General features: G+C 35.6%; 1 protein-coding gene across 1 annotated transcript in view; it reads right to left on the bottom strand.

The window, feature by feature from the left end:
• TNKS (tankyrase) overlaps positions 1 to 26,982 on the bottom strand; it is a 204,394-nt gene that overhangs the window by 129,214 nt on the left and 48,198 nt on the right. Inside the window, exon 3 of the mRNA XM_077848997.1 lies at positions 16,129 to 16,224. Coding sequence (XP_077705123.1) covers positions 16,129 to 16,224 — 96 coding nt within the window. The remainder of the gene's footprint in view (positions 1 to 16,128; positions 16,225 to 26,982) is intronic.

The following is a 26,982-nucleotide window of genomic DNA, read 5'->3' as shown; positions in this document are numbered from 1 at the left end:
TTTTAGAGGTAAAACCAAAATTGGGTGATGAATTGAATATAATATATGAGGACAATAAAAGAATCAATTCTGGCCTGAGCAATTTGGTAGATTTTGATGCCATTAAGATAATGAAAGGATGGGCTTGATGAGCTTGACAATGGCATTAGATAGATAAAGAATTCTGTGTTGGCCATGATAAGTTTGAGATGTCCATTAGACAACGAAGTTGTAAGTGTCAAATAGGTAGTAGAATATGTATTTCTAGAGCTCAAAGGAGAGGTCTGCACTAGAGTCATAAATTGGTGGGATACAGGGCTTGAAGAGCCATATAGATAATTTTTAAGGGGAGTAGACTAGATGAGATTACCCAGAATGTCAGAAAGGAAATGAAAAATCCTAAAACTAAATCTGGGTCGTTCTCGTATTTGGATGTGGAGCAAAGTAGAAAGAATCAGCACAGGAAGGACATATCAATGAAACTTAAGGGGGTGAGGGGATGGGGACCAGTAGGGTATGGTATCTTGGAAGCCATTAGAAGACTATTTCAAATAGGTGGTTATACTAAATTATGTTGAATGTTGCTAAGAGGTCACACAAGGGAATGTGACGACTAGATATACAAGACAGAATTTATTGATAAACTTGGGAGAAAAAAGAAAATACATTATTACAATGGTTAAGGGCAAAAATTAGACCAGGTAAGTTTAGTTCAGAATAAGAAGAAAGTAAAGAGCAACCACGGATAACTTGCATGCTACATGGGGAAGTAGAAAAATGGGTTCCTAGAGAGTGATACAGGCAACAAGAGAAAAATTTTTGTTTTTATTGTATTTTTTAAAGATGGGAGCTACTAGAATCCATATATACACAAACAATTATAAGCCAACAGGAAGAGCATAACTGCAAAAGTTCCTTGAGCAGGTGAGATGGGATGAAATCCAGAGAAAAAGTAGAAGAGGGTTGCCTTTAGACAGAAGCAGGATGCTTCTCCCATTGTATTTTTTTTTTTTTTTCTTTTGAACTAGGCTCCACATCCAGCATGGAGCCCAACATGGGGCTTGAATTCACAATCCTGAGATCAAGACTTGAGCTGAGGTCAAGAGTCAGACACTCAACCGAATGAGCCATCCAGATGCCTGAGGATATTTCTCCCACTGTAACAGACAGAAGGCAGAGTTATGTGAGTATAGGTGTACCTAAGTTGATGGATTGGCCACAGCAACAACAATCAAACAATCAAAACCTGTTTGATGGTATCTATTTTTTCAATGAAATATGAGAAAATAAGTCAACTGAGAAAAAGTAGAAAGGGTACTAAAGATTCAAGGAGAGAAATGGCTGAAACAAGAATAAAAGTCAATTTGAAGTTTATGGTTATGATACTAACATGAAATCAAACAATTCCCTCTTTCTTTCTCTCTCTCTCTCTCTCTCCACACATTCTTTTTTCCAGCCACTTTCATTTCTTGAGTGGAGGTATAAAATACAGATAGTTCAGCTCAATAAATACTTTGGTATTGCCAAGTGAGTACACTGGCTAGAGAGCCAATAAATACTTAACAGTGTTTGTGAGGAAGGGAAGATAACGGTAGGCAATAAAATCTAAGATGATAATAAGATGGCAAAGACAAGAAGGGGTAATCTATAGAAAAACATGGCAGAGTCTATTGATTGGAGGGTTCAATGAAATTCAAAAATGTACAAAATAATAGAGTTGAAGAGAGAGAAGGTATAAGTCACGGTACAAAATTCAAGATTTTGGATGTTTGGCAGTTATTACAACACAGATGCAGAGTGTGATCATGATGTGAGTAGCTAAGGTAGGATGGAAGAAAAATTAGTAGACATAAGCAGTCAGGAAACTAAAAAGTTAGGTGTTAAGTGGTCCACCATGTGAAAGATGAAATAATGTAATGATTTTTTTTAAAGATTTTTTTATTTATTTATTCATAGAGACACAGAGAGAGAGAATGAGAGGCAGAGACACAGGCAGAGGGAGAAGCAGGCTCCATGCAGAGAGCCTGATGCGGGACTCAATCCCGGGTCTCCAGGATCACACCTTGAGCTGCAGGCGGCGCTAAACCGCTGCGCCACCGGGGTGCCCTAATGTAATGATGTTAATGAAATACTACTTTAATTTTACTAATATGATCTGAAAAAATAAGTGAAATAACTGTGATTTAAGGATTTCAAGACCATAAAAGATGGCATACAAGAGGACTATCAGCCTTTTTATGTCCCTCATTGCAATTAATACCTACTCATATAATTGTTCTCCTTTATTCTTTGGAAAAGGCTAAAAATGACTAAAAACAAAAACAAAACAATCATATACACATTAATGACATTCTTTGAAGACAAAAATCATAAATTATAGCTAGCATAAATTAACAAACAATCTACTCTCTCTTTAGGAAGTTAGTTTCCAAGGAACTTTCGGACCCCATCTACAATAAGGACCCAGTATCTTAACTCCCACCAGAAGTGGGAGTGCCTTTCAGCTGAATCTGCTTTAAAGTAGCCTTAAAAAGGAACTCACCAAGATATTCTAAATACAAAAAAAGATCGAGTCAATTTATTATCCAATTATGTAATAAAAATGTAGATATGCCAGGAATACACCAGCAGTAAAGGTATAAGTTGTATTTTTTTTTAAGATTTTATTTATTTATTTATTCATGAGAGACACTGAGAGATAGAGAGGCAGAGACACAGGCAGAGGGAGAAGCAGGCTCCATGCAGGGAGCCCCATGTGGGACTCGATCCCGGGACTCCAGGATCACGCCCTGAGCTGAGGAAGACACTCAACCGCTGAGCCACCCAGGTGTCCCAGTAAGTTGTATTTATGCAAGTGTTTCTGATGCCATTGTGATTGATGGCTCACCATACAACTTAATAATAAATCAGAAATGAAATAATTTTAAAGTGAAAAGATCATCTCCCAATAATTTTAAAGTAAAAAGATCATCTCCCACTCTAACTTTATAGAAAAAGAAACAGAAGGAAAATTACTGACCAAAGGACACAAAACTAATAAGGGTCAAACAAGATTACAACTAGTATCTCTTATTCCTAAATATAAAGCTCTTTTTAAGCATATTACTTTGGCTCACAAATATCTGAATAACAAGCTTGGCCCATTTCAAATATCCTAAATAAATTTAAAAGTTAAATACACATATACTGTTGTTACATCAAATTCACGCTTTTCGGGATGCCTGAATGGCTCAGCGGTTGAGCGTCTGCCTTCAACTCAGTTTCTGATCCCAGGATCTGGGATGGAGTCCCACATCGGGCTCCTTGCAGGGAGCCTGCTTCTCTCTCTGCCTGTGTCTCTGCCTCTCTCTCTCTGTCTCTCATGAATGAATACAATTTAAAAAAATGCATGCTTTTCACGTATCTTGAACTCATCCCTTTCTCTTCATTCTATAGTCTAGTAATCCATGCCCTCGTCATCATCACCCCAATCCTCAATTATACTTTTCTCCAAAGCAGTTTCCTTACTTCCTATCTTTCCTTATATTAACACATTTAATGTATGTGTCTAATTCATATTTTCAAAATAAAACACTCTATAAGTGGATCACCTGGGAGGCTCAGCCAGTTAAGTATCCAACTCTTCATTTCAGCTCACCTGACATCATGATCTCAGGGTTCTGAGGTCAAGCCCCATGCTGGGCTCCACCCAGCATGGGTGAGCATGCTGCCTCCTTAAGATTCTCTGTCTCCCTCTCCCTTTGCCCCTCTCCCATCCAAATAGGTACACTCACTCTAAGCAAAACAAAACACTCTACAAGCAAATCTTCTTTAGAAACTAAAATGAGCTCCATGGAGAACAAACATAAGATTTTACTGATCTCACCTTTCCTCCAAACTTAGGACTCAGTGCCTCCTGCTATGGACCCTTGGCTGTCCCTAATATCAAATATTATCTGTTCTTTCACACAGAATACTCTTCCCCCCTTTTCTTCATTGATCTAAATTAGACATGTGAAGACCTGGGGATGGGGATGAGGCAGGGATGGTGTCAACAAATTTTAGAGGAAAAGAATTCTATCCTACCCTCCTAATCATACTGATGCAGATCTATGGCTCATCTGATCTCAATATACTGCAAAAGGAAATCCCTAAACTGTGAAAAGGCTTCAATAGTGTTCCTGACCTCAACAGTATACTGTTATTTATGGCTTTCTCTTATGTTTGTTCAAATGCTTATTGAGTCAATTTCTACTTTTTTCTAGTATTACATTCTGTATAAACTTACAAGTTTATTTTCAGATAGGTAGAGTGGAGTTTTTATTTGTATTAAAGTTCCTGTATTTTAACAAATAAATGTATATATTAGAATATAAATATCATTTATGAATTGTTTTAAAAGATTTTATTTATTTATTCATGAGAGACACAAAGAGAGAGAGAGGCAGAAACATAGGCAGAGGGAGAAGCAGGCTCCATGCAGGGAGCCTGACGTGGGACTCGATCCCAAGTCTCCAGGATCAGGCCCTGGGCCAAAGGTGGCGCTAAACCACTGAGCCACCCAGGCTGCCCCATTTATGCATTTACATTTTGATCAATCTATCTATATTTTTGTAAACTCAAAATATACATTATTAATATACCTTCATACATTTTCCTAATGGCTCAGCCCAACATATTTACCTCATAAGAACATAAGTTTCATAAGGACAGGTATAAGGGATCATATAAAATCACAGATAATTTCTAAACATCTCATAATGATTCAATACATTTTTATGACTCTCATTAAAGGTATCGTCAAACAACCAACTTGGTTATTAAGATTTTCCTTCCCCACCCTCTACTGGTGAACTCGTAGATAACCTGAAGTTTTCCAACTGGAGGAACTTGTATGAAAGTTTCCCTTGTACGAAAATCACCACTTTGAGTACAACTAACCTAAAGATATGAATAATATAAAGAAAAATACAAATGATTGACAAGCCCCTGCAGAACTAATCTGATAATGTTTAAACTCAAAGCAACAAACATGCTCATTATTAATGAAATACAATTTGTTGAGTGTTTCCTATGTATCAAGTGTTTTCCAATAAATGTATTCCATCTACAACCCCAGAAGTAGGTACTATCACCTCCACTTTCTCAATGAGAAAATACAGGAAACTGAGGCTTAGAAAGGCAAAGTAACTTCCCCACGTTTACACAACTAGTAAGTAGCAGAACTGGAATTCTAATGCAGATGTTCTTGATTCCAAAATTCTTCTAACTGTGCTCTATAGCCAATGCTGTAACCTTAAAGGATAACCACAAACCTGCGAGTTGTGATGTCTTTTTCTCTGCGCAGCATAAAAAGGGTTGAGAAGAGCACTATGCCTTCCATGGTCATCCACAACCCTCTTTTCCAAAGCTTCCCTAAATTGCTTCCTAAGCAAATGGGTCTACACTTCTAGTTAACCTCTGCCTACTAGCTGGCACATGCTGCTCACTGCTTAAACAACATGTTGGAAGGTGTGAAATGCAGGTAGGTATAAGGACAGTTCTACTTGGAAAATATCAGGCATAAAAGCAGCTATCTGTTCAAAGAAGGTTTTTGTTTTAAGTCAACTTATAGCTTTTGCATCATATCCTGCTCCTTCCCCAGCCTTATGAATGAGTAATGTAAGACAGGGACACTGACACTGTGTCTAGCAGGAAAGGATGGTATTCTGTAAAAGTTCTACCAGTAAATTTTCCAACACTAAGCTGGTTACTTTATTTATGGGGCCTCATTGGTCCTAAAAAATTACCAATGAGTCACTTTATTCTACTACTCAATGACACTTGTTTTTTTAATAACAAAAACCTCATGCCACATGTTTGTGACTTTTTAAAATTTCAAAATATAATTCCTCTGAATGAGATAAACTAGGAAAATACTGGTTGCCCCCTCTGCACCCTTCCTCCCCCGTCAACCCTAGAGCAGAGCCAAAGAGTAAATGAAATTAGTGAACACCATAGAAAGAAGATCACAGAAGAAAGGACTGTAAGCTTTTTTACCTATTACCAACTGAATAGTAGCAGGCTATTGATAGCTTTTGTTTTTAGCCACAATTATTTCAACTGAAAAATAAAATCATAATATTACTTTTTATTCACTTAAAAAAGCAAAAGTGTTTATTAAGCAATGGTATTCTGTGCAGTACTGTGTGAATAGTACTGAGAGTACAATACTACCTATCATAACTCAGAGTGCTTTAAATCTATGCGTCTAATCAGCAGGCAGATTTAGAAAAATAGATATGCCACAAAAATCCTACTATTTATATAGTTTCATTATATGCATAAATCTTCAGAATAATGACTCACTCCATATAGAAATGACTAATTAAAAATAATTTCAAGGGATCCCTGGGTGGCACCCCGGTTTGGCGCCTGCCTTTGGCCCAGGGCGTGATCCTGGAGACCCGGGATCGAATCCCACATCGGGCTCCCGGTGCATGGAGCCTGCTTCTCCCTCTGCCTGTGTTTCTGCCTCTCTCTCTGTATCTGTCATAAATAAATAAAATATTTTAAAAAAAAATTTCAAGACTTCTACTTCTAGGAAAAGGGAGATGGACTTTTCCCTATTCTTCCCACTAGGTACACCTAAAAAACCTGGGCTTTACATAAAAGATAAATATGCAATGACTCTCACAGGTAAACAGAAAAAGGCAGACTGATTAGGGATCTTGATGCCCAAGGAACAATGGGGTGGTGAGTTTTTAAGTTCATTTTGCTCCATACACACAGACTTAAGAACTGAAGAAGCTGGCAATCTAGAAATGACAAAGGATGCAGATGAAAGAAAGCCTCCTCTCTTGGACAAAGAAGCAGTAAAGTGACAGCCTAACAGGACAGAAAACTGTTTAACAATAACCAGACTATTCCAGTCAAATACTACAAAAAACAAAAACAAAAACAAAAACAACACTCAAAAAACCAACCAAACAAAAAGAAGACAAAGTAACAGTGGGTTCCACCCACACCCAGAGGGCAAAGGCCTAGTGATAAGCCTAGATTTACAAACTCATTGAGAGCAGGACTTTCAGAACCACTAGGTAATAATTAACCTCTCCTCACCATAGTGTTAGTGGAAATCACAGAATGCCAGACTTTCACTACAATCCAACTGAGGAAGGCCCCATCTCCCACCTCCTGTCCTGTGATATCAGGTTATGTGAAGAAAATCAGGAAGGATACAGTAAAACTCAAGAATACCATCAACTAATAGGATCTAACAACTGTTTATAGAATATTCTATCCAATAATGGCTAAAACACATTCTTATCATGCACCCATGAACGTACCCAAATAGACCACATCCTGGGACATAAAACAAAAACTTTAAAATGAAAAGATATGGGGATCCCTGGGTGGCTCAGCGGTTTAGCTCCTGCGTTCGGCCCAGGCCGTGATCTTGGAGTCCTAGGATCAAGTCCCGGGATCCAGTCCCACATCGGGCTCCCTGCATGGAGCCTGCTTCTCTCTCTGCCTGTCTCTGCCTCTCTCTCTCTCTCTGTGTGTGTGTGTGTCTCATGAATAAATAAATAAAATCTTTAAAAAAAATAAAAATAAAATGAAATGAAAAGATATGACAACATAAGGAGTGTTGCCAAACTGCAATGTAAATCAGCCAAACTGCAATGTAATCAAACTAGAAAGTAGTATCAGAAAGGTAACAGAAAAATCTCTAAACATTTAACATCTAAGCAACATACTTCTAAATAATCTATGGGTTAAAGAGCAAGTCTCGAGAGAATTAAAAAAGAATACACTGAACTGAGTGAACATGAAAATAGAACATAACAAAATGTGTGGTATATAGTTAAAAGTAGTGCTTAAAGGCAAATTTAAAGCACTAAATGCATACATTTTAGAAAAGAGAAAAAAATCTCAAATCAATTTTCTAAGCTCCCACCTTGAGAACCTAGAAAGGAAACTAAGTCAAAATGAAGCAGAAAGAAATAATAAAGGAATCGATACAACTAAGAACAGAAAAGAGAAGAACAAAATCAATGAAATAAAGAATTGGCTCTTTGAAAATATCAATAAAATTGACAAATTCCTAGGCAACACTGATAACATAGAAAAGACAAATGACCAATTATCAAGAAATGAAATGGGAGATATCATTATAGATCCTGCAAACACCAAAAGCCCAATTAAAGAAAATTACAAACAACTCTATACACAGGAATTTGACAACTGAGATGAAATTGAGCAATTCCTTGAAAAATGTCAACTACCAAAATTCACACAAGGAGAAGTATATAACCCAGTTAGCTCTGCATCTACAAAAGCAATTGAATCAATAATAATATTCCAAAAAAGAAAGCACCAGGCCTAAATGGTTTCACTGGTGAATTCTACCAAAAGAAGTCTTTTCTCTCAGAAAATAAAAGCACTCAGCATTTCCTAAAGGATACTTCCTAACTCATTCTATGAAGCTAGCATTACCCCAATACCAGAATAGATAAACATATTACAAATAGGGAAACTACAGAACATCTCCTGGGATGAAAATGGTCTGTATCTTGGCCATATCAAAGTCAATATCCGGATTGTGATACCATATAACAGTTTTATAATATGTTACCACTAGGGAAAAATAATACAGAAGGTACAGAGGACCTCTGTAATACTTCTTAGAACTTCATGAAAATCTGTAATTATGTCAAAATAAAAGTTTAGCAAAAATCTCAAATAATAGGGCTATTAACTTTTACAATACTAAAGCATTAATGAATTCTAATGTCACATGTGCTATTTTAAGAAAGTAAATGTTAGGGGATCCCTGGGTGGCTCAGTGGTTTAGTGCCTGCCTTCGGCTCAGGGCGTGATCCTGGAGTCCCGGGATCAAGTCCCACATCAGGCTCCCTGCATGGAGCCTGCTTCTCCCTCTGCCTGTGTCTCTGCCGTTTTCTCTCTCTCTGTGTCTTCTCACGAATAAATAAATAAAATCTTTAAAAAAAAAACAACAACAAAGTAAATGTTAACAGTAATTACTTTATTATAAGAAATATTAAAAGAACCATTTAAATAGCCATAATTTGGGTGTAGTTAAAGCTGTAATCCAAAATGCAACAATGTAATATGATTCCAAGATGTTATATGATTTCTGCAGTTCACTGGGGAAAATGACAGCTGCTCTCAGGATATATAGTAACAAGTTATTATGCTTCACAAATATGTCATTTTTGATGAGTTGAGAGATCATGCTGGTTTTAATGATGTAAGCCTACTGCTTTTAATTACACAAAAAGGTAGATGGGAAGAGTTTGAAATACTAGAATGCTGGGTTACCTAAACAGAAAGACCATTTCCATTTCCTCTTAACTCCCCTTATATACATAACTGCCTGTACTCATTTAAGGCTTACTTATATTATTTGAGGTGCCCTTATCTATGAATAGCTCAAACACTTTAAAATTACATCTTTCCTTATACTGCAAAATAGTTTTTCTTAAATGTGTCAAATTAATGTTATTCAAGTCTACTGACTAAAGAGCAAAGACTTAAAAATAGTCTCTATAAATTAGTTAAGACATTTTTATTACCTAATTCATTTTATAATAATATGATGATGAGTCTTGCAAATAGCATGAATCAGGTAAATTTTCTTTTTTGAAAGGAATAATCTTTAGGATAAGAAAGTAGAGAAACATGTTAACAGACTAGATTTAAGCCCTGAATTTATGGGTTAGTCCAGGTTTTCAAATATCTTTACACCACATCCTTCTAAATGAATGAGTAAAAAATCTGATTTTGCTTAAGAGCACTGATTCTGGAGCCAAACTGCTGGAGTTCAAATCCCAGTAATTTCCCTTAATGACTGTGTGAACTCATAAAAGTAACCTGACCCCTCTGTTATCTGTAAAAATGGGTATGATCATATCTATCTCCTAGTGTTGTGAGATTCAATGCCTTTAAAACAGTGCTTAGCTCACAGAAGCACTCAGGAGTTGCCAATTATCATCATCATCATCATCATCATCATCATTTTAACTAGATTCAGTAAGGCTCTGATTGCTTATTGAAGGTGTAACTTTAAAAATCAATATGACCTATGTCAGCTAAGGTATTTTTTAAAAAGGTAGTAGTTTATATTCCCATCCTAAATTATTTTCATATTTTTGAAGTTTCAAAAAAAGGTGTTTCAATCACTTTTAGTAACAAAATCTTATACTTTCCTACTCATGTCTAAAATTACAGACAAATCAAAGCATAAATAAAATTTCCTTAAGAATTGTGGTTAAGGGATTAACATTTTCAACATATCTTTAAAATGAGTGTTCATACACTGATTTATTTCAGCAGTAACATGTTTTTAACTTTCTTACTGTTTAACTAAAGGGAAATTTTTTTCTAAAAAAAAAGGCATTTATCTTAACATGACAATAATTTTCCCTAATAAAAATGAGGTGGATAAACATATAGCTTTTCTTTAAAAGATAGGAATTTCATTTTATGGTTTATTTTCTAGGAGGCATATTATACTATTAGACTTGCTAACAACTGATAAAAAATAATTCTCATAGTTCAAATTAAGGGTATGAGGAATCAGTCTTCAATCACGTAGGATGACAGTAAAAATGTACTACACCCAATATGCAATAGGCCACATTGTAGTATTAGCTCATATGCAAAGCAGCAGAGTAACTAAGCAAAGCCAAATGAAAACAGCAAAAATTAGGCCATAGTTTGACATCCAGAAGTCTGATGTGACAGCTGCAGGCAGTTTGATCTTTTTAGAACTGAAATGTTCTCAATCAAAGGAACTATCCCAGAAATCTACTGATAAAAGGCTCAGGTCACACCTCACCCATCATACCAATTTAAAAATTTTTTTCAATGCACTGTTTTAAGAGATATCCATGACTATAAGCAATCCAAAACAAAATGTTTAGGAAGTAGAAAATTTAATAAGACTATTACAATAGGCATGGGATATCAAATAATTAATGGTTAATGAGTATCTGAAGAACTTGGAAAATATGCTGCCCTTGGTCGCCAGTACTCAGATCCTTCAAGTATTTAATCATTTCACGTATTTGTGCAAGTCCTGTATACAATGAAGTAATAAGCAAGACATACAAGAGTCCAAATCCTTGTAAAGCTTTCATTCTACTGGGGCAAAAAAACAAGAACAGAAAAAAATAATGCAATTTCAGATATCTATAAACCCATGAAGAGCTGAGTGAAGTAAGTCAGTCGGAGAAGGACAAACATTATATGTTCTCATTCATTTGGGGAATATAAATAATAGTGAAAGGGAATATAAGGCAAGGGAGAAGAAATGTGTGGGAAATATCAGAAAGGGAGACAGAACGTAAAGACTGCTAACTCTGGGAAACGAACTAGGGGTGGTAGAAGGGGAGGAGGGCGGGGGGTGGGAGTGAATGGGTGACGGGCACTGGGGGTTATTCTGTATGTTAGTAAATTGAACACCAATAAAAAATAAATTAAAAAAAAAAAAAAACCATGAAGAAAATAAGAAAGCAAATGTGAAGGAGGACAAAAAGACTTCCCTGAGGAGTAAATATCCGAGCTGTGCTCCAGGTTCAACAGACAGCGTGTATAAGTCCAGATACGGACAAGGGCTTCATCTGGGGGAGGAAGGGACACAAGCATCCAGCTGCAGCTGAAGCGAAGAGGTCAGGGAGAACAGAGTGGAAGATGAGATCAGAGATAAGCAAGGCAGAGGCCAGACGCCGGTAGGCTATGGCTAAAGCTTGGACTTTACTTAGGGGGAATTGAGAACATTGTAAGGAATTTTCTAGACATAGGGCTGATCTAGGCTTTATAAAGACCACTCCAGCTGCAGTGAAAAGTGGGTGAAGAATAAGTGGTGGCAGAGAAACTCATATAAGTGGAGGCAGAGAGACTCATTATGAGGTTGCTGCTGTCACGAAGGAAAGACAATGAAGCCTTATATACTAAGGCTAAAGTGCAGTGAAGCCTGTAAGACACGGATGGACCGGAGATTTAAAAGTACAGTAGACCTGAATTACTGACAAGGTGAATGCAAAGCGTGAGAAAAAGAAAGGAATCCTAAATTTTGTCTTGAACAAAACCTCACAGTCAAACCTATCTGGGCAGGGTCCAGTGCACTGAAGTCCTCACTAATCAGACTGAAGATTCTGGTTTCATCTAAAAAGCAGTAGGAAGCAGTGGAGTAGGGGGAAAAAGAAGAGAGAGAGTGTGAGAGAGAAGTAGGATTCCAGATATATTTTGTTGATTTAACATGCCACACTCAGCAAGCACATGCCAGACCCCTCAACACTGCCTCTAGCCTGAGCCACAGCTGAGTCCTTCTGGAAAGACTGGGAGCCAGCCCATCAATCACAGGTTAGGATTTCCTCAGAAGTGCAATGAATTCGGGTTAAAGCTTATTCTTGAGACACTTTGGTGCAAATATATCATTCTTCCCTACTTCCGCAGCCCTCAACCTGCTAGAAAATTGCTGGGACCAATGATTTTGGCAACCTCGTGACCACCTAAACTCACCCATTTTAAATCCCTATCATCTTTGGGTCTGCCAATGATAAACATTCCTTTGGCCATGTATCCTTTCCCAAATTCTCGGCTTCAATCTGCTATTACCATTTCTCCTGACTCAACTTCCCACTGTGTCCTTCAGAATCTCCTTTGTAGGATTAACAAACAGCCCTACATCCCTAACCCCTTCAATGAACATTTCCTGTGTCAACCAACTTTAATTTAAATGTGGAATGCAATGCAGCCCTTTAAAAAGGAAGCTCCCCATTCTCCAAACCTTCACATATTTCAATCAGGAATGGAGAGATATAGCATGTCTGTGGATGCTAAGACTGATTATGATAAAGAAGCACAATTCCAATGGAATTGGTAAAATGACTAGAAATTTACAAGGAAGTATATAAAGAATGAAAACAGCCTACCTAAATGGTAAACGCTAGAGGATTAGCTCAAAAAACTAAAGTTGATCCATAGAAGGGTATTATAAAGTCATTATAAATTAATGTTGAAGAATACTTAATGCTTTCTGGGAATATCTACGTAACTAAATCTTTTTAAAAATTATTATTAAGCAGTATGAAATATGTAATATTGATTTGATTAAAGAGAAAGAAGAGTACGGGATATGTGTGCTCAGAAAAAAATGGTTATAAATAAAATATCCAAAATGTTCTCTAGGTAGTAGAAATAACAATGATTTTTTTTTTATTTCCTGTACTTTTTCTATTTTCCTTAATTTTCATAATGAATGTATTTCTTGTACCTAGGGGGGAAAAAAGGCCAAAATAAATTTTTTAAAATCCAGAATCATAACACACCCACGATGCTTTTAAATAAAATTTACATAAGCTATTTTAGACATTTCATATGCTTATTTCCTAAAAACAAAAACAAACAATCACCCCAAGTCCTTTAGTTGACTGCCCAGAACTTCAGAGTGACTAACAGAAAAATAAGCCCTCAAGATTTCTTCTAAGTATATCATTCACTTGACACAATAATTCAAGAAGAGTTTGATAAGCCTCTCCAATTAATTACTCTCTTTAAAATAGCTAACTGCACATGGCTCTTGCTGGAGTCCCTTAACTATAAAACTAAAGATATACTGTTGTTTTATACAGCTTTATTAAAATCCATGCATTCTTTATGCAGAAGGAAATATTAGTCATTTACATATTTTAAAATTCTCTGTAAAAAGAGATTTTCACTTCGTTAAAACATCTGTACAAAGTTTTGGCTAAAGCACAAAAGTAGTACCATAGAAGATACTACAGTTATCATCACCAACTAAATTCCCAAAGAGGCAAAGGAACAAGGGGTAGTGGAAAGGGAGGTGGGCCGGGGGTTGGGGTGACTGGGTGATGGGCACTGAGGGGGGCACTTGACGGGATGAGCACTGGGTGATGTTGGCAAATTGAACTGCATTAATTAATTAATTAATTAATTCCCAAAAAGGAAAAATATTAAGAACAGAAAGTTTACTCTAAACGTAAGTACTAGTTCTACAACTGCATGTGACATAAAAATAATGATACTTCACCCAAAATAATCTCTAATGACTCGAAATTAAGGCACTCCTTTCAAAAGATTCTTTTTACCAATGCTTTATCTTTTTAATTTAGCTTTGGAAATAATATTTCCTCTTTAATTCTATTCGAAAGAACTGCTTAGAAGAGAACCAGCATGGCAGAGGAACATTATAGAATGTATTTTCTTTAAGCGTTAATTCACTATATTATATAACATGGATGTATAAATATCACTAGCTTGTATTTTCCACAAAATTACTATCACCAGAATGTTTTTCTTTTAAATCATATCTGAAAAGTTGTATGTCATTTCGAAAAAAGCAAATATTCATGAAAAGAACAATTCATGGATTTAGCATTATGACTAAGAAGAATTAAGATCTTCCTACCTAAGCAAAGTACAGTGCAAGATGCTTTTCAAATCAAGTTTAACAGATATGGTATCTGTCTTCCAGGAATCTAGTCTCCATGAGTTATTATGCCAAAGCTCTTTTGCAAACTAACAGCAGCCGATATAATCCCCCCAGAAATTGTTTCAAATTAGGAGACAGCTTCTTGCTGTTAACAATTTATATTTAAACTTTGTCCTTCGAAAAACTGAAAGTGGATCTCAAAACAGTGTCGCATTAAATGAATCTCACAAATGGACAAGGAAGGCTCTGAGGGTTGAAGAGAAGGAAAGGTCAGGAGGAGGACACTCAGATACAGAGACAGTCTCGGTCAGCATTTCTAATAACACCTACATTACTACAAATGAACACTATTTCTCCTTTGGTCAGAGACCACTCCAAGACTGCTACTGTTGCCCACTGCTTTGTTAAAAGAGGAGACAGAAAGGCTACAGAACCTGAGGAGGCCTGAGGCTACATATTTTAATTTTATTATTTAAAAGTGTTGAATTATATTTAAATTTCTTCTTATCTACACTGGTTTTAAAATAGCTCTGTTCCTCTAGCGGATGTTATCTTGACTCAGCAACCAAATCACTTAACTAATTCACTTAGTCAAATCACTTAATCAATTAATTGAGAAAGTCATATTGCTTTGATTCAGCAGAGATTATCTTAATTTTAACATAGTGAAAGTTGTCATTCTGTGTAATTAAGCAAAATTCCACACATTTTCAAAGCTTTCTATATATAAACATTTTCCATTCACCTCAGAATCGTTGATAAAAATGCACAGCATGTACTCTAAACTTAAAAGTGAACATAAGATTTATTTTCTTCCAACACGGGCAAATTTAAAAGGAAGGTAAAAGTCATTTACTTTCACACAACCTAAAACAATACTGTTAGCACTGCAGTGACAGAGGCTCCAGATTACAAAGGTCAGTTAGGTAAAAGGCAAAGGCAACAGAACTCAGATGCTAAGAATAAAAACAAAAATAGACCCAATGCAGCATTTTGAGAATGAAGATCAATGAAAATAGTTACTCAATATCATATCACTTATAGCAGTATTTTCTATATTATGAGACAGCCTTTCTAGTCTAGCATTTCCTCTTTTGCTGCTTCTTTACATTTGTCTTGATAAAACCAATACTTAAGCCCCAAATTTTCATGATTTGAAATGAAAAGATAATACATTGCCTTATCTATGAAGTACTTAGCTGTCACGGGCAAGTGAGAAGATAGGGTAGAAATACAAACAGAAAGGCAAGGGAGGAGCAGCAACATATTTTATTTAACTATTGATCTGAGTAATAAGGCAGCAGGTTGTCTTTCCAATCAAAACTACTTTTATAAAGTAATACAAATGCCCTTGCTTGTTCAATGGTGAAGGTCTTCAAAAAAAATCAACTGAGAAGATGAGGTACAGCAAGATTACAATCTAAACCATAAAAAAGGACTCAAATATGAGGGTATAATGCATGTTATCAATTAAATGCTGTAATTCTCAGACATTCTAAGAATAAACAGTCTTATTGCTTCTGCTTATGATAGCATAGAAATTAATGAGACAGTTAATACAGCCAATCAATAATAAAGTAGAGATAATGGCATATATATTTGTTGAGCTTCACCAGTAGGAAAATAAAATTCAGTGCATGACAATTTCATAAAATCAAGCTAAGAGTTCCACAGATAAAATAATTTGGTAGAAAACTCTGTTTTCTTACCTGTAAGGACAGCTTTTGCTGAAGAATCGGCCAGGTCCAGGGCTGATTTCCCATCAGTGTTCCGGATGTTTGGATCAGCTCCGTGCTGCAGCAGCACTGTGCAAGGAAAGCAGAAACAGTATCTTACCTCGGGGATACAAAGATTATTTACTGGTAAGTGTCGCCTCGGCATGGTGTAGGCGTAAACATACATTGCACAGTTTTTTCTCTTTCAAGAGAAAAAAAGAAAGCAAGCAACAGAAAGGTGGAAAAAAAGCACTGCAGCAAAGGATCCTCTCTAGAGTAAAGCAAAGTTGGCAACTTGTGGTACAGTATTATCACATGACTTAACATCATAAACATGAAACTAGAAAGATCTTGCAATAGATGGTCTGGGTTTGCCTCCTTCAGGCAGCAGAATGGGGAGCTGTGTGCTCACGGTCTCACCCCAGGAAATATGCTAACTATGAACCTCCCTCTCTTTACTACCACCGTGGCTGCTTGTTGCTGCTGCTTTACTGCTGAATTTCCTAACGCTTCCTCTCCTCAGAATAGTTGTAATACTGTGCAAGCCTTTTAGTGGCTCACTGCTTACATATGAAACTCACCATAACACACTGGCTTGCTTCCAAGAAGTTTAACAGACATGGTAATGCATGCAACTCTGGTCCCCTGCAGTCAAGCTGCAAAAAAAAAAAAAACTGCCTTGCACAGTAATTCTTTCCATAAAAAAGGTTTAGGAATAGAAACTCAGTCACTATAATATATGCTAAGGAATGAATGCTGCACACATTATATTAGGTAGAAAGTGGCTACAGAGAATTCTTAGACATGGAGGCTCCCCAAAGAGAGAAGCACTATTTTAAGTAATATCCAGATGTAATAATTTATTAACCCAAAACATTTCTCAACTACATCTGGTATGTGAGTGTATGGGGGTTGGGGGGCTGGGTGTCGCTGTAATGCTACCCAACCAATGGTGAAGCTAATAAATACATTAAAAACTAGTCCAAACAAGCAAGGTTCAATTCCAAGTTATTCTAACAGTTCAAATAGTTAAGATTTTGTGTACTCCTGAGAGGAGAATAGTAGCTGTTACCATTTACCACTATCCTACAATATAAATTTAAAACAAAGCAGAAATATTAAATTCAAATAAGCAGTTAAAGACATGTTATATAAAAAATATCTGAGCCGCTACAGTTGATGAGTCCCGAATTTTCATTCATTCACAGTTCCAAGCAAAAGTACCTACATTCCTTTGGAATATTTGGAAGGCAATCCTCATATATTACTAAGTAATAAGTCCTACTGTTTATAAAGCTCTTCCCCTTCCCTTAATCCACAGCCATCTTGTCAATGGCTTTATTATAAAGTACAAAGGAATAGCCTTATCTAGAATTAGGATGCAGCTGCTGCAACAGTGTACATCAGCACCTCTTGCAATTCAATCTTGGCTACTTTCAGATTTGGAATAGTAAAAACTAGCCAGATTCTTGGCTGAGAGATCCTGCCAAGACTTTCTATATTATTTCACCCTTGAATGCAAGCAATCATAATTATTTTCCAGATGTTTGCAAACTGACTCAAGAGCCAGTAGAATAAAAAAGTATCACAATATCAAACTGTAGTTATTCTTTCATCATAATGAATAAGCTTTCATGGCAACAGTTTTGTGGGTTTTTTGTTTTTTTTTTTTGTTTTTAATTCCAAGAAGAAATCCCAACATGAAGGTTTGGCTTGTAAAGGGTCTTGATCATGAAGCAACCTCATTGTATCAAATGTCAAGCTGACAGCTATTGCTTTATCTTTACTTAGTTGCTCACTGATCACATGCAAAGGGCAGGAAAACAAAGAAGTAACAGCTACCATGAAATGCAGATTTTTACTACATACTTTGAGAACTTCAGACCCTACTCTAAACAAGTACAGCACTATGTTAATTTAACAAGGCCTGACAATAATATGATGGGAGCTTTTATTTTGCAGCTTACTAAGTAGAAGCAAAAAACTGAAAGCCTATTGTTCCTCCAGAGTTCATCTTTTTTGTTGTAGCTAGTATCTATTATATCTCTGCTATTTTACAATAGAGATCTGCCATTATAGTTCAGCTACATTTTTGCTTTATTTTGGATAACTTTTAAAGCAGTAATCTTTTTACTAGAAATCTGTTTTCTAAAGATTTTGAGTCCCAGGTATTTCTTCCATCAGACCTAAATGAACAGAAACATCACTGGCTGAGTAATGCAGCCAACAGGGAAAAAGAAGTTGAATTTTCTTAACCAGACGCTGATAACAAAATCCACACCAGAAAATATTCAACCATTTTTAAGTAACTAGATAGCAGTTCATAAAAAACAAAACTCAGTAGAGTTAAGAGTTTGGGGGGCAAAAGGGCATCTCTAACTAAAAGAAAGCTAGCTTTCTCTGACTTGTATAAAAGGGCAGTGCTGGGAAGATTACATGAGAACAGAGTGGCATGCAATTGCGCTAAGCACTGAGCCTGACATTACCCAGCAGCTAATGACAATACCGAGAGCCCATTTGTAAATGTAAAGCTTGCTTATACTCTCACTTCTACCACTAACTACTAATTCAATGCTCTGTCCTAGAGCCAACTCTTTGGATCTTCACTTTTTCTGTAAAAGGTCAGATAGTAAATAGATAAGATTCTGCAGACCATTATGGTCTCTGTCTCAACTACTCATCCCTGCCTCAACCTCATCCTTAAGCGGCAAGTAGCCACAGACAATACTTACAAGAATGTGTGTTCCAATAAAATTTTATTTATGGATAGTGAAGTATGTTTTGTATAATTTTCATGTGTCACAAAAATACTAGTATGGTGATTTTTAAAAAATCATTTACAAATGTAAAAACAATTCTTAGCTTACAGGATACACAAAAAGCAAGGGGTGCGCTGTATTTGGCCCGTAGGTCACAGTTTTGCCAGCTCCAACCTTGGGCAGTGATATACAAAGTACGGTCTATGGACTATTCTAGTCTAGAGCTCTTTGCAATCCAACTACATTGAAATAAATACAGAAATTAAGAGGAAGCACTTAGAATTGTGTATGTTATTTTAAAATTACTTTCTCTAGTATTTCATTTTTACTATACTTTATAAGATTATTGGCCTGCCACGTACTACACAGGAAGAAAACTGGTCTTCTATCACATACAGTTTGAGAAGCAATGAGCTAGGGCACATGTAAAATTCTCTGGGCCAGAGTTCCAGATCAATAAAGTGAAGGAGCTGTACTAGACAGGTGATTTCTAGATATCTTAGGTGAGTTATAGCTAAAGATCTAAAGCATTATGACCTGAAATCTTAGTTTAAAAAAAAAAAAAAGTTTTTTCAAGTAGAACTTTTTCCTTCCCCACCCTCTAAATAAAAATTTTAAAAAATTATTTTTCATTTACCTTATCACTTTAACAAAAACAAAACTCAAAGTTGAGCCCATTATCAGTGGAAGTTGTTAGGTACATACTAAAATGTCCCAAGCTACTCCCAAGAAATTCCCCCAATCAAATTGTTGTTTCACACTATTCTCTATGGGGAAGTTTCCCTATTTTCTAACACCAGATGAACAGCACATACATCAGGGCAAAGTAACAATAATGGCTTCCAACAATGTCAGCCTACTTTTGAACTGGTGATATGTAGAACTCTCAATTCTGGCTGCTTCAAATTTTGCTTTCAGAGTTCTGAGCTACCAAATAGTAATAAAATATGACATCTAATACATAATACAATTAGAATATCATCTTGTAACATCAATATACACTGACAAGACACTAATATAAAACAAATTTCTCCTTCAAAAGTAGCACAAATGTCTGAAGCAAAGTTCCCAAAATGTACAAACAATAAACAAAATAAGGTTTAAAAGAAAAACAAAAAAACCAAAATCTGAGTAACATTCAGTACATAAATTCAAGACTACTGCAGCCATTCAAAATCTCCTTGTACTATCTTTAACCAAGTAGGTCATCATCAAATCTGGAATCACAAATGACTTAACTGTATCCAGTTGTTTGAGTGATGTATCTCAAATCCATTTATCTCCTTTTGAGTTTAGGGGGATGGAAAAAATATAGCAGCTGGCATAACAACAGATAGTTAAAACTAAGGTAGGATTACAATATTCAAAATGTCATACTCAAAAGAGCTTATGGCAAGAAGGACATGTGATTTTCCTATTTCTGGTGCAAGCATTCAGCTATAGTGAGCCAGATTCACGTCTTTACCCTGTGACCAACAAACAGTACAGACTGAAATTGTTTCATTCCTCAAAACTATTAAATTGAAAGCATTCATATCATTTTAATTGTTCCAAATAAAAAGAAAATATTCCTACATGTGTGCAAAGCTTCATCCTATCAAATTCATAGAAAAATAAAAAGTGCTACTATGATAAATTGTATTTAATTACAGGCATTATTAATTTATTTAAGAAAATAAAAGAAATAGAATATGAATTTTCTAAGCTAAAAATGTAGGAAGACTTTTAGGTTATCAAAAAGTGTTTAGTATAGTTTTCACTATAAAAACTAGCAATTTATCTTTTTTTTTTAAGATTAAGAATATTCACAATTATTTTTAAAATGTTATTAAATATATTTCCCTCTTCCAACTAAAATCTGAATCTACTTCGTTAGAACATACTGCACATAGAAGCAGATATGAGGATCCACCTGACTAAGCCAGATAAAGATTATTTGCATTAATGCCAATATTTTCGCTAACTTTTTTGTTTTGGAAAACATAGTTACTTTTTGTAAAAATGTTATTCCTATCAACATATAGTTAATTTGCTATCTGCTAAATATATCAGTAACTTTATGAAGTTTGTAGTTTTGATTTCTCATGTTATATATGACCCTATAAACAAAAGCTCTTCAGAGTGCAAAAAAAAAAAAAAAAAAATCCTAATAAATTCTAAAACCAAACCTCAACAAGATCTGCAGAAAAGACAAATGAACATTGAATCCCACTATGATAAAGATTTTAAGGAACACCTTGGGCTTTCCACAGAAATGTAGTAATAAACCATAAACCCAAGTATTTAGAAGTTCAGGGTGACTTGCCAGGAACCAAACTCTCTGCTAAAACAAGAATAAAAATTTTCAGAGCAGGATAGAAAAAAAAATAACATTGCAGCCTCCTACAATAATCTATTGGATAAGAAAATTATTAGACATATAAAGAAAAAGGGAAATGTGATCCACAGTCAAGAAAAACAAAAAAAAAAACAGTCAAAAGAAATCTTATCCAAGATGGCCCAGATGTTAGACTTAGCAGATAAAGACTTTAAAGCAATTATTATGAATTCAAAGAATTAAAGGAAAATATGGTATGAAAAAGTATACAGAGAGAGATACTCTAAGAACCAAGTTGGAAATTCTTGACTTGAAAAGTTAAAGGAATCATTCTATCCAATTTTAAGATTTATTTTAAAGCTATAATAATTATAACAATGAATTATTGGGATAAAAATAGATGAATAGAAAAGATCAATAGGAAAGAAAACAGACCAATTCATGTATGGTCAATTGATTTTTCTGTAAAGAAGGCAAAGTAATACAATGATGAAAAAAATAATCTTTTGAACAAATCATGATAGAGCAGCAAATGTTATCTACATATATAAGAAAAAGGAAAAACACAAAGTTTGACTCTTACCTCACACTATACAGACAACTCCAAATGAGCCATATACTTAAATAAAAAGTTAAAACAATAAAACCTATAGGATCAAACATGGAAGAAAATCTTCATGACCTTGAGACAGAAAATAATTAAAATAAAAAGGGTCTAACTATAAAAAAAAATATTGATAAATTGTAGTTCATCAATTAAAATTTTGTTTTTCAAGACACAATTATGAACCTGAAAAGAAAAGCCACAAGCTAGAACAAAATAGTTACAACTACATGTGATAAAGAACCCATATCCAGATTATATAATGCTAATAAGACTGTAGAAACAACTCTTAAGTAAAATAGTCCAGAAATAGCCTTCTATTGTGTAAAAGTCCAAATTTTTAATCCTATCTTTTTTTAGTCTTTACCTTTCATACAGAAACCACTAAAAATTCAGTTCTGTCCATATCTAGAGCTAGCATGCTTGTGATACATTACTTAATTTCTCCTTAATTTCACTTGCCTTTTTGTATCTAATTAGATGCCTACTTACTACTTTTTTCCACATACCTTACTGGAGAAAAATAAGATGATATTTCTTTTTTTAAAAAAGTTCAAAAAAATCAAATTCTCTGTAAGTCTGCTTCACTTACTAATGGCAAAACATCCTAGTTAAACAGCTAAGTACCCAGCTGTGGTCAAGTGCTGGTCCTCCTGAACTACATGGCACAGGTTAGAGTCCTGGTTCTGACACCTCCCAGTTTTGGGGCCCTGGGATGCTACTTCACCTCTCTGCTCTTCCATTTTCTCATCTGCAAAAACAGTGGATAATAACAGTACCTACCTCATGGGGTTATTAGGAGGACAAAAGGAATAAATATTTGAGGAGTCCTTAGAACAGTGACCCAGCACATAAGAAGCATGTGATTGAGGCAAAGAAGATTAAGAGGTACAAAATTCCAGTTATCAAATAAATAAGCCACAAGGATGTAAAGCACAGCATGGGGTAGATTCTTGATAATATTGTAATAACTTTGATAACAGATGGTAACTAGACTTACCACAGGGATCACTATAATGTACACCTGAGATATTAGAAAATATTTATTCAGAAAATTAATCCAATAAAAATTTACTGAATTCACATAAAAGAAAAGTTATAATCAAATTTTAGCATGAAATTTTATAATAAAAGAATCCTCCACTTAGATTTTGTTCCCATTGTCAAGTTTACCTATAAATACAGAAAATCAAGAATTTTTTAAAAGGCTCATTGCATCTAGAGTAACTTAGAAACAGATCATTCTGTATGTATATATAGAATTTTAGAACCAGATCAATGACATAACTTTTTGCAATAGAGTTAAGTCAGGCCACAATACATCTGTGAAATCGCATTATCTGTTTACACAAGCCACAGTTTAAGATAAAGCAGGCCCTGGAATGGATATAAGAATGATTATAACAAAGGATATCTCTTTCTACCTGGAAACCCCAGAGAGTCAAGTCTAAAAGAAAATACTGTCCAGGAGTCAGACAAATCTGGGTTTTATAAAAATGCTGTCCTTTGCATTGTCTGACCTTACACAAGTTACTTCACCTCTGTCAATCTCAAGCTCCTCTTTCATACAATACTACCTTCCTCAGAGAATTGTTGTTATAATTAAGTGAGACAATATATATAAACCTAGCTTGGTTCTTGGTATATAATAGGGACTCAACAAACACCCTGCCCCTTCAATCAGGATCTTTTCATCTGCCTTTCAAAAACAGAATCATGCACACAGAAAGTACTAAAAATATATCTGTTAGATTGAAATAAAGGCAAAATGGTAACAGCCCAAGGAACAGTGAATTCATTTGCGCCAAGTCAATTATTGTTTTATGCTTCCTTTTATTTAGGGGGAGATTACTTTTTCGAAAACTTGAGTAGATGCAGCTAAATGAAACAACACCAAGAAGGAAGAAGGCAGATAGCTTTAGTCTGACTGTGCAAGTTTGTAACAGGATCACAGAATTTTTACAGTTCTAAGGGATAATGACCACATGCAAAGGTGCTTCCCAGTCTGTCTCTGGGAGAGAAGGGCAGACCCTACCTACCTTTCTGAAACCTTCCCTAAATCATCACCCATCTCTCAAGGTCTCAAGGACTTAGTATTCTAGGCAAACTTCCCATTAGTATAAACATGAAGGCAGGGGTGGCTGGGTAGCTGAGCTGATTAAGCATCTGCCTTTGGCTCAGGCAGTGATCCCAGGTTCCTGGGATGGAGCCCTGCATTGGGGAGTCTGCTTCTCCCTCTCCCTCTCCCTTTGACCCTCCTCCTGCTTGTGCACTCTCTCTTTTTCTGTCAAAAAAACAAATAAATATTTTTTTAAAAAGCCCTTAAGGCCAATTAAAATTAGTTTCAGTACCACTAGATACAAGATTTAAAGTAACACATTTAAAAATATCTTCTGGAACTGGAGGGTATTATGCTGAGTGAAATAAGTCAATCGAAGAAGGACAAACATTATATGGTCTCATTCATTTGGGGAATATAAAGAATAGTGAAAGGGAATAAAGGGGAAAGGAGAAAAAAATGAGTGGGAAATATCAGAAAGGGAGACAGAACATGAAAGACTCCTAACTCTGAGAAGCGAACTGGGGGTGGTGGAAGGGGAGGTGGGCAGGGGGTGGGGGTGACTGGGTGATGGGCACTGAGGGGGCACTTGACGGGATGAGCACTGGGTGTTATTCTATATGTTGGCAAATTGAACACCAATAAAAAATAAATAAATAAATAAATAAATAAATAAATAAATAAATAAATAAATAAATAATTGAATGAATAATTGAATGAATAAATAAATAAATAAAATATCTTCTGCAAGGAACATAGAATTGAACCCATACTATAACATTCTGATTCTGCTTTGAACTTTAAGAAATTGTATCACTACTATTTTCCTATACCTCTGAGAATTGATTCAACAGACTGAATTTCTATGTACTGTTGTACTTTCAATCTGACAGAGACAAAGAATGTAACTCAAGTTTTTATTCTTTGGGAAATACACCAAATAATTTTTTTAAATTGACTTTTGTTTTCCTATCAGATCTGATAAATTATCCTATTAACAATATTCTTTCCTTTCTTCTTCTTTTTTGTTCTACTTTTTATTCCCGTAGCTTATTTTATAACTGGTAGGGTATCTCTTAATCCCCTTCATCTGTTTTGCCCACACACTTCCCAATCAATATTACAGCATTTTTAATAACACTATTCAATCACATTTTCACACCCCATCTCAGTTCCTCTCCCCTAGGTTGAGGAAAAAAACAACTGATTTTGTGAATTATTAAATCATAATTCAAGTTTAAAAAATTAAACAGGATGTGAAACAAAGGAAAAAAAACCAATTCGCATTGATGGTAACAAAGAACAGCATTTGGTAACCCCCACCCAGTCCATTATTAAGCTTTTACTGAGTGTCAGAATACAAAACCCACCTATACAAAAACACCTTACTGTTGCCACCTGAGGGAAAACAGAATGGACGGGAACAAGCATTTATTGAGGCTCTACCTGCTTTATTATTTCACTTAACTTCTATTAACAATCCAATGCAATATGCAGGATACTCATTTTATAAATGAGAGATTGAGGCTCATAGCAACTAAATTATTTGTACAAGATGACAATTTTTAATCTGTAAAGTAGAATTCATACCTAATACTAAATCTAGGCGTTTAATTTCTACCTTATCATCCTACACAAGTACAAGGCACGATCACCCCAGAACTGTAATTCAAGCTTCCTTCTCCTCTGGTGAATTCTAAAAGGCACATCTCTACATTTGTCCTAAATACCTTATCTACTACTCCCATGACCAATGTCCTCTTTCTCATCCCATCCAACAATCCCTCTGTGAGAAAGCATGACACCAAGACTCAGAAAAAAACACCCATGGCAGCTCGGGTTCCATTTTAGGAGACCTACTAGAATACTTCCTGCTCTTGCTCCCTCAAACCTCATCAAGCTCAAGCATATTCTTTCTATAGATCAACACTCAAAACTGTGTCCCAAAATAGGCACAGTAAATAAAAGACAAAATAAAATACATGTCCTCTATCTCTAATCATGATTGTACCACATAGCTAATTTAGAAATTCTCAGGCTTGACACAAAATAAATATATATTGGAATAATCTGTGGGATATCTTTTTTCTAAAAGATTTTATTTATCCATTTAATGAGAGAACACACACACACACAGGGAAGGAGGGCAAGGGAGTAGGAAAGAGAATCTCAAGCAGGCTCCAGGATGAGTACCAAGCCCAACACGGGGCTGGATCTTACCACCCCTGATATCATGACCTGAGCTGAAACCAAGAGCTGGACACTTAACCAACTTGAGCCACCCAGGAGTCCTATCACTGTGGGATTTCTTTTTTTTTTTTTTTAATTTTTTATTTATTTTATCTATTTATGATAGTCACACAGAGAGAGAGAGAGTCAGAGACACAGGCAGAGGGAAAAGCAGGCTCCATGCTCCGGAAGCCCGACGTGGGATTCGATCCCGGGTCTCCAGGATCGCGCCCTGGGCCAAAGGCAGGCGCTTAACCGCTGCGCCACCCAGGGATCCCTACTGTGGGATTTCTTAATGGCTTATTTGTAACTGTCATATCTAAGGGCAAAATATGAAACAATTCACAATAAGGTTTATATATTTACTCCTGGATTCTGTTTATAGATGAAAAGTCTAACATCTACTCCATTTTAAAAAGAAAATTAACAGATTCCAATAATTTAAGAACTAAAACAAGAATACCTAACATTTTTTAAAGCCTGGAAGTATAATTATTATCCTTAACTTTCTTTGTAGTTTGGTCAGCTGAGAATGAGGACTGGAAGGGGCTCTGTAAGTCTTTCTTTCCCTCTGGACCTGCTTCTGCAATCTCAGTTACCACAGAACTATACAAAGCGAGGACACAGGTTTAATATTCACACGTTTTAGATAACACAATAACCATGTAAAGGGAGAACTGATTACATGAGGCATTTGCCTCAGGTAGCATTTTCATACAACCTCAAACTGAAGCCATGCATCATCTCCCTGAAATCCAGACTGTTCTGGATCAGACATGGTTAATCTAAAAGTAAATATAACGTATAATTAATTTCTTTAATATGCAGATTTCAGCCATTTCCAAATCCTTGCATCACTTCAAAAAAAAGCATATGGTCT

Source organism: Canis aureus, chromosome 15 (assembly GCF_053574225.1).
Source record: "Canis aureus isolate CA01 chromosome 15, VMU_Caureus_v.1.0, whole genome shotgun sequence".
Lineage (NCBI taxonomy): Eukaryota > Metazoa > Chordata > Mammalia > Carnivora > Canidae > Canis > Canis aureus.
The sequence above is the reverse complement of the archived record's forward strand: the minus strand, read 5'-3'. Positions and strand labels throughout refer to the sequence as shown.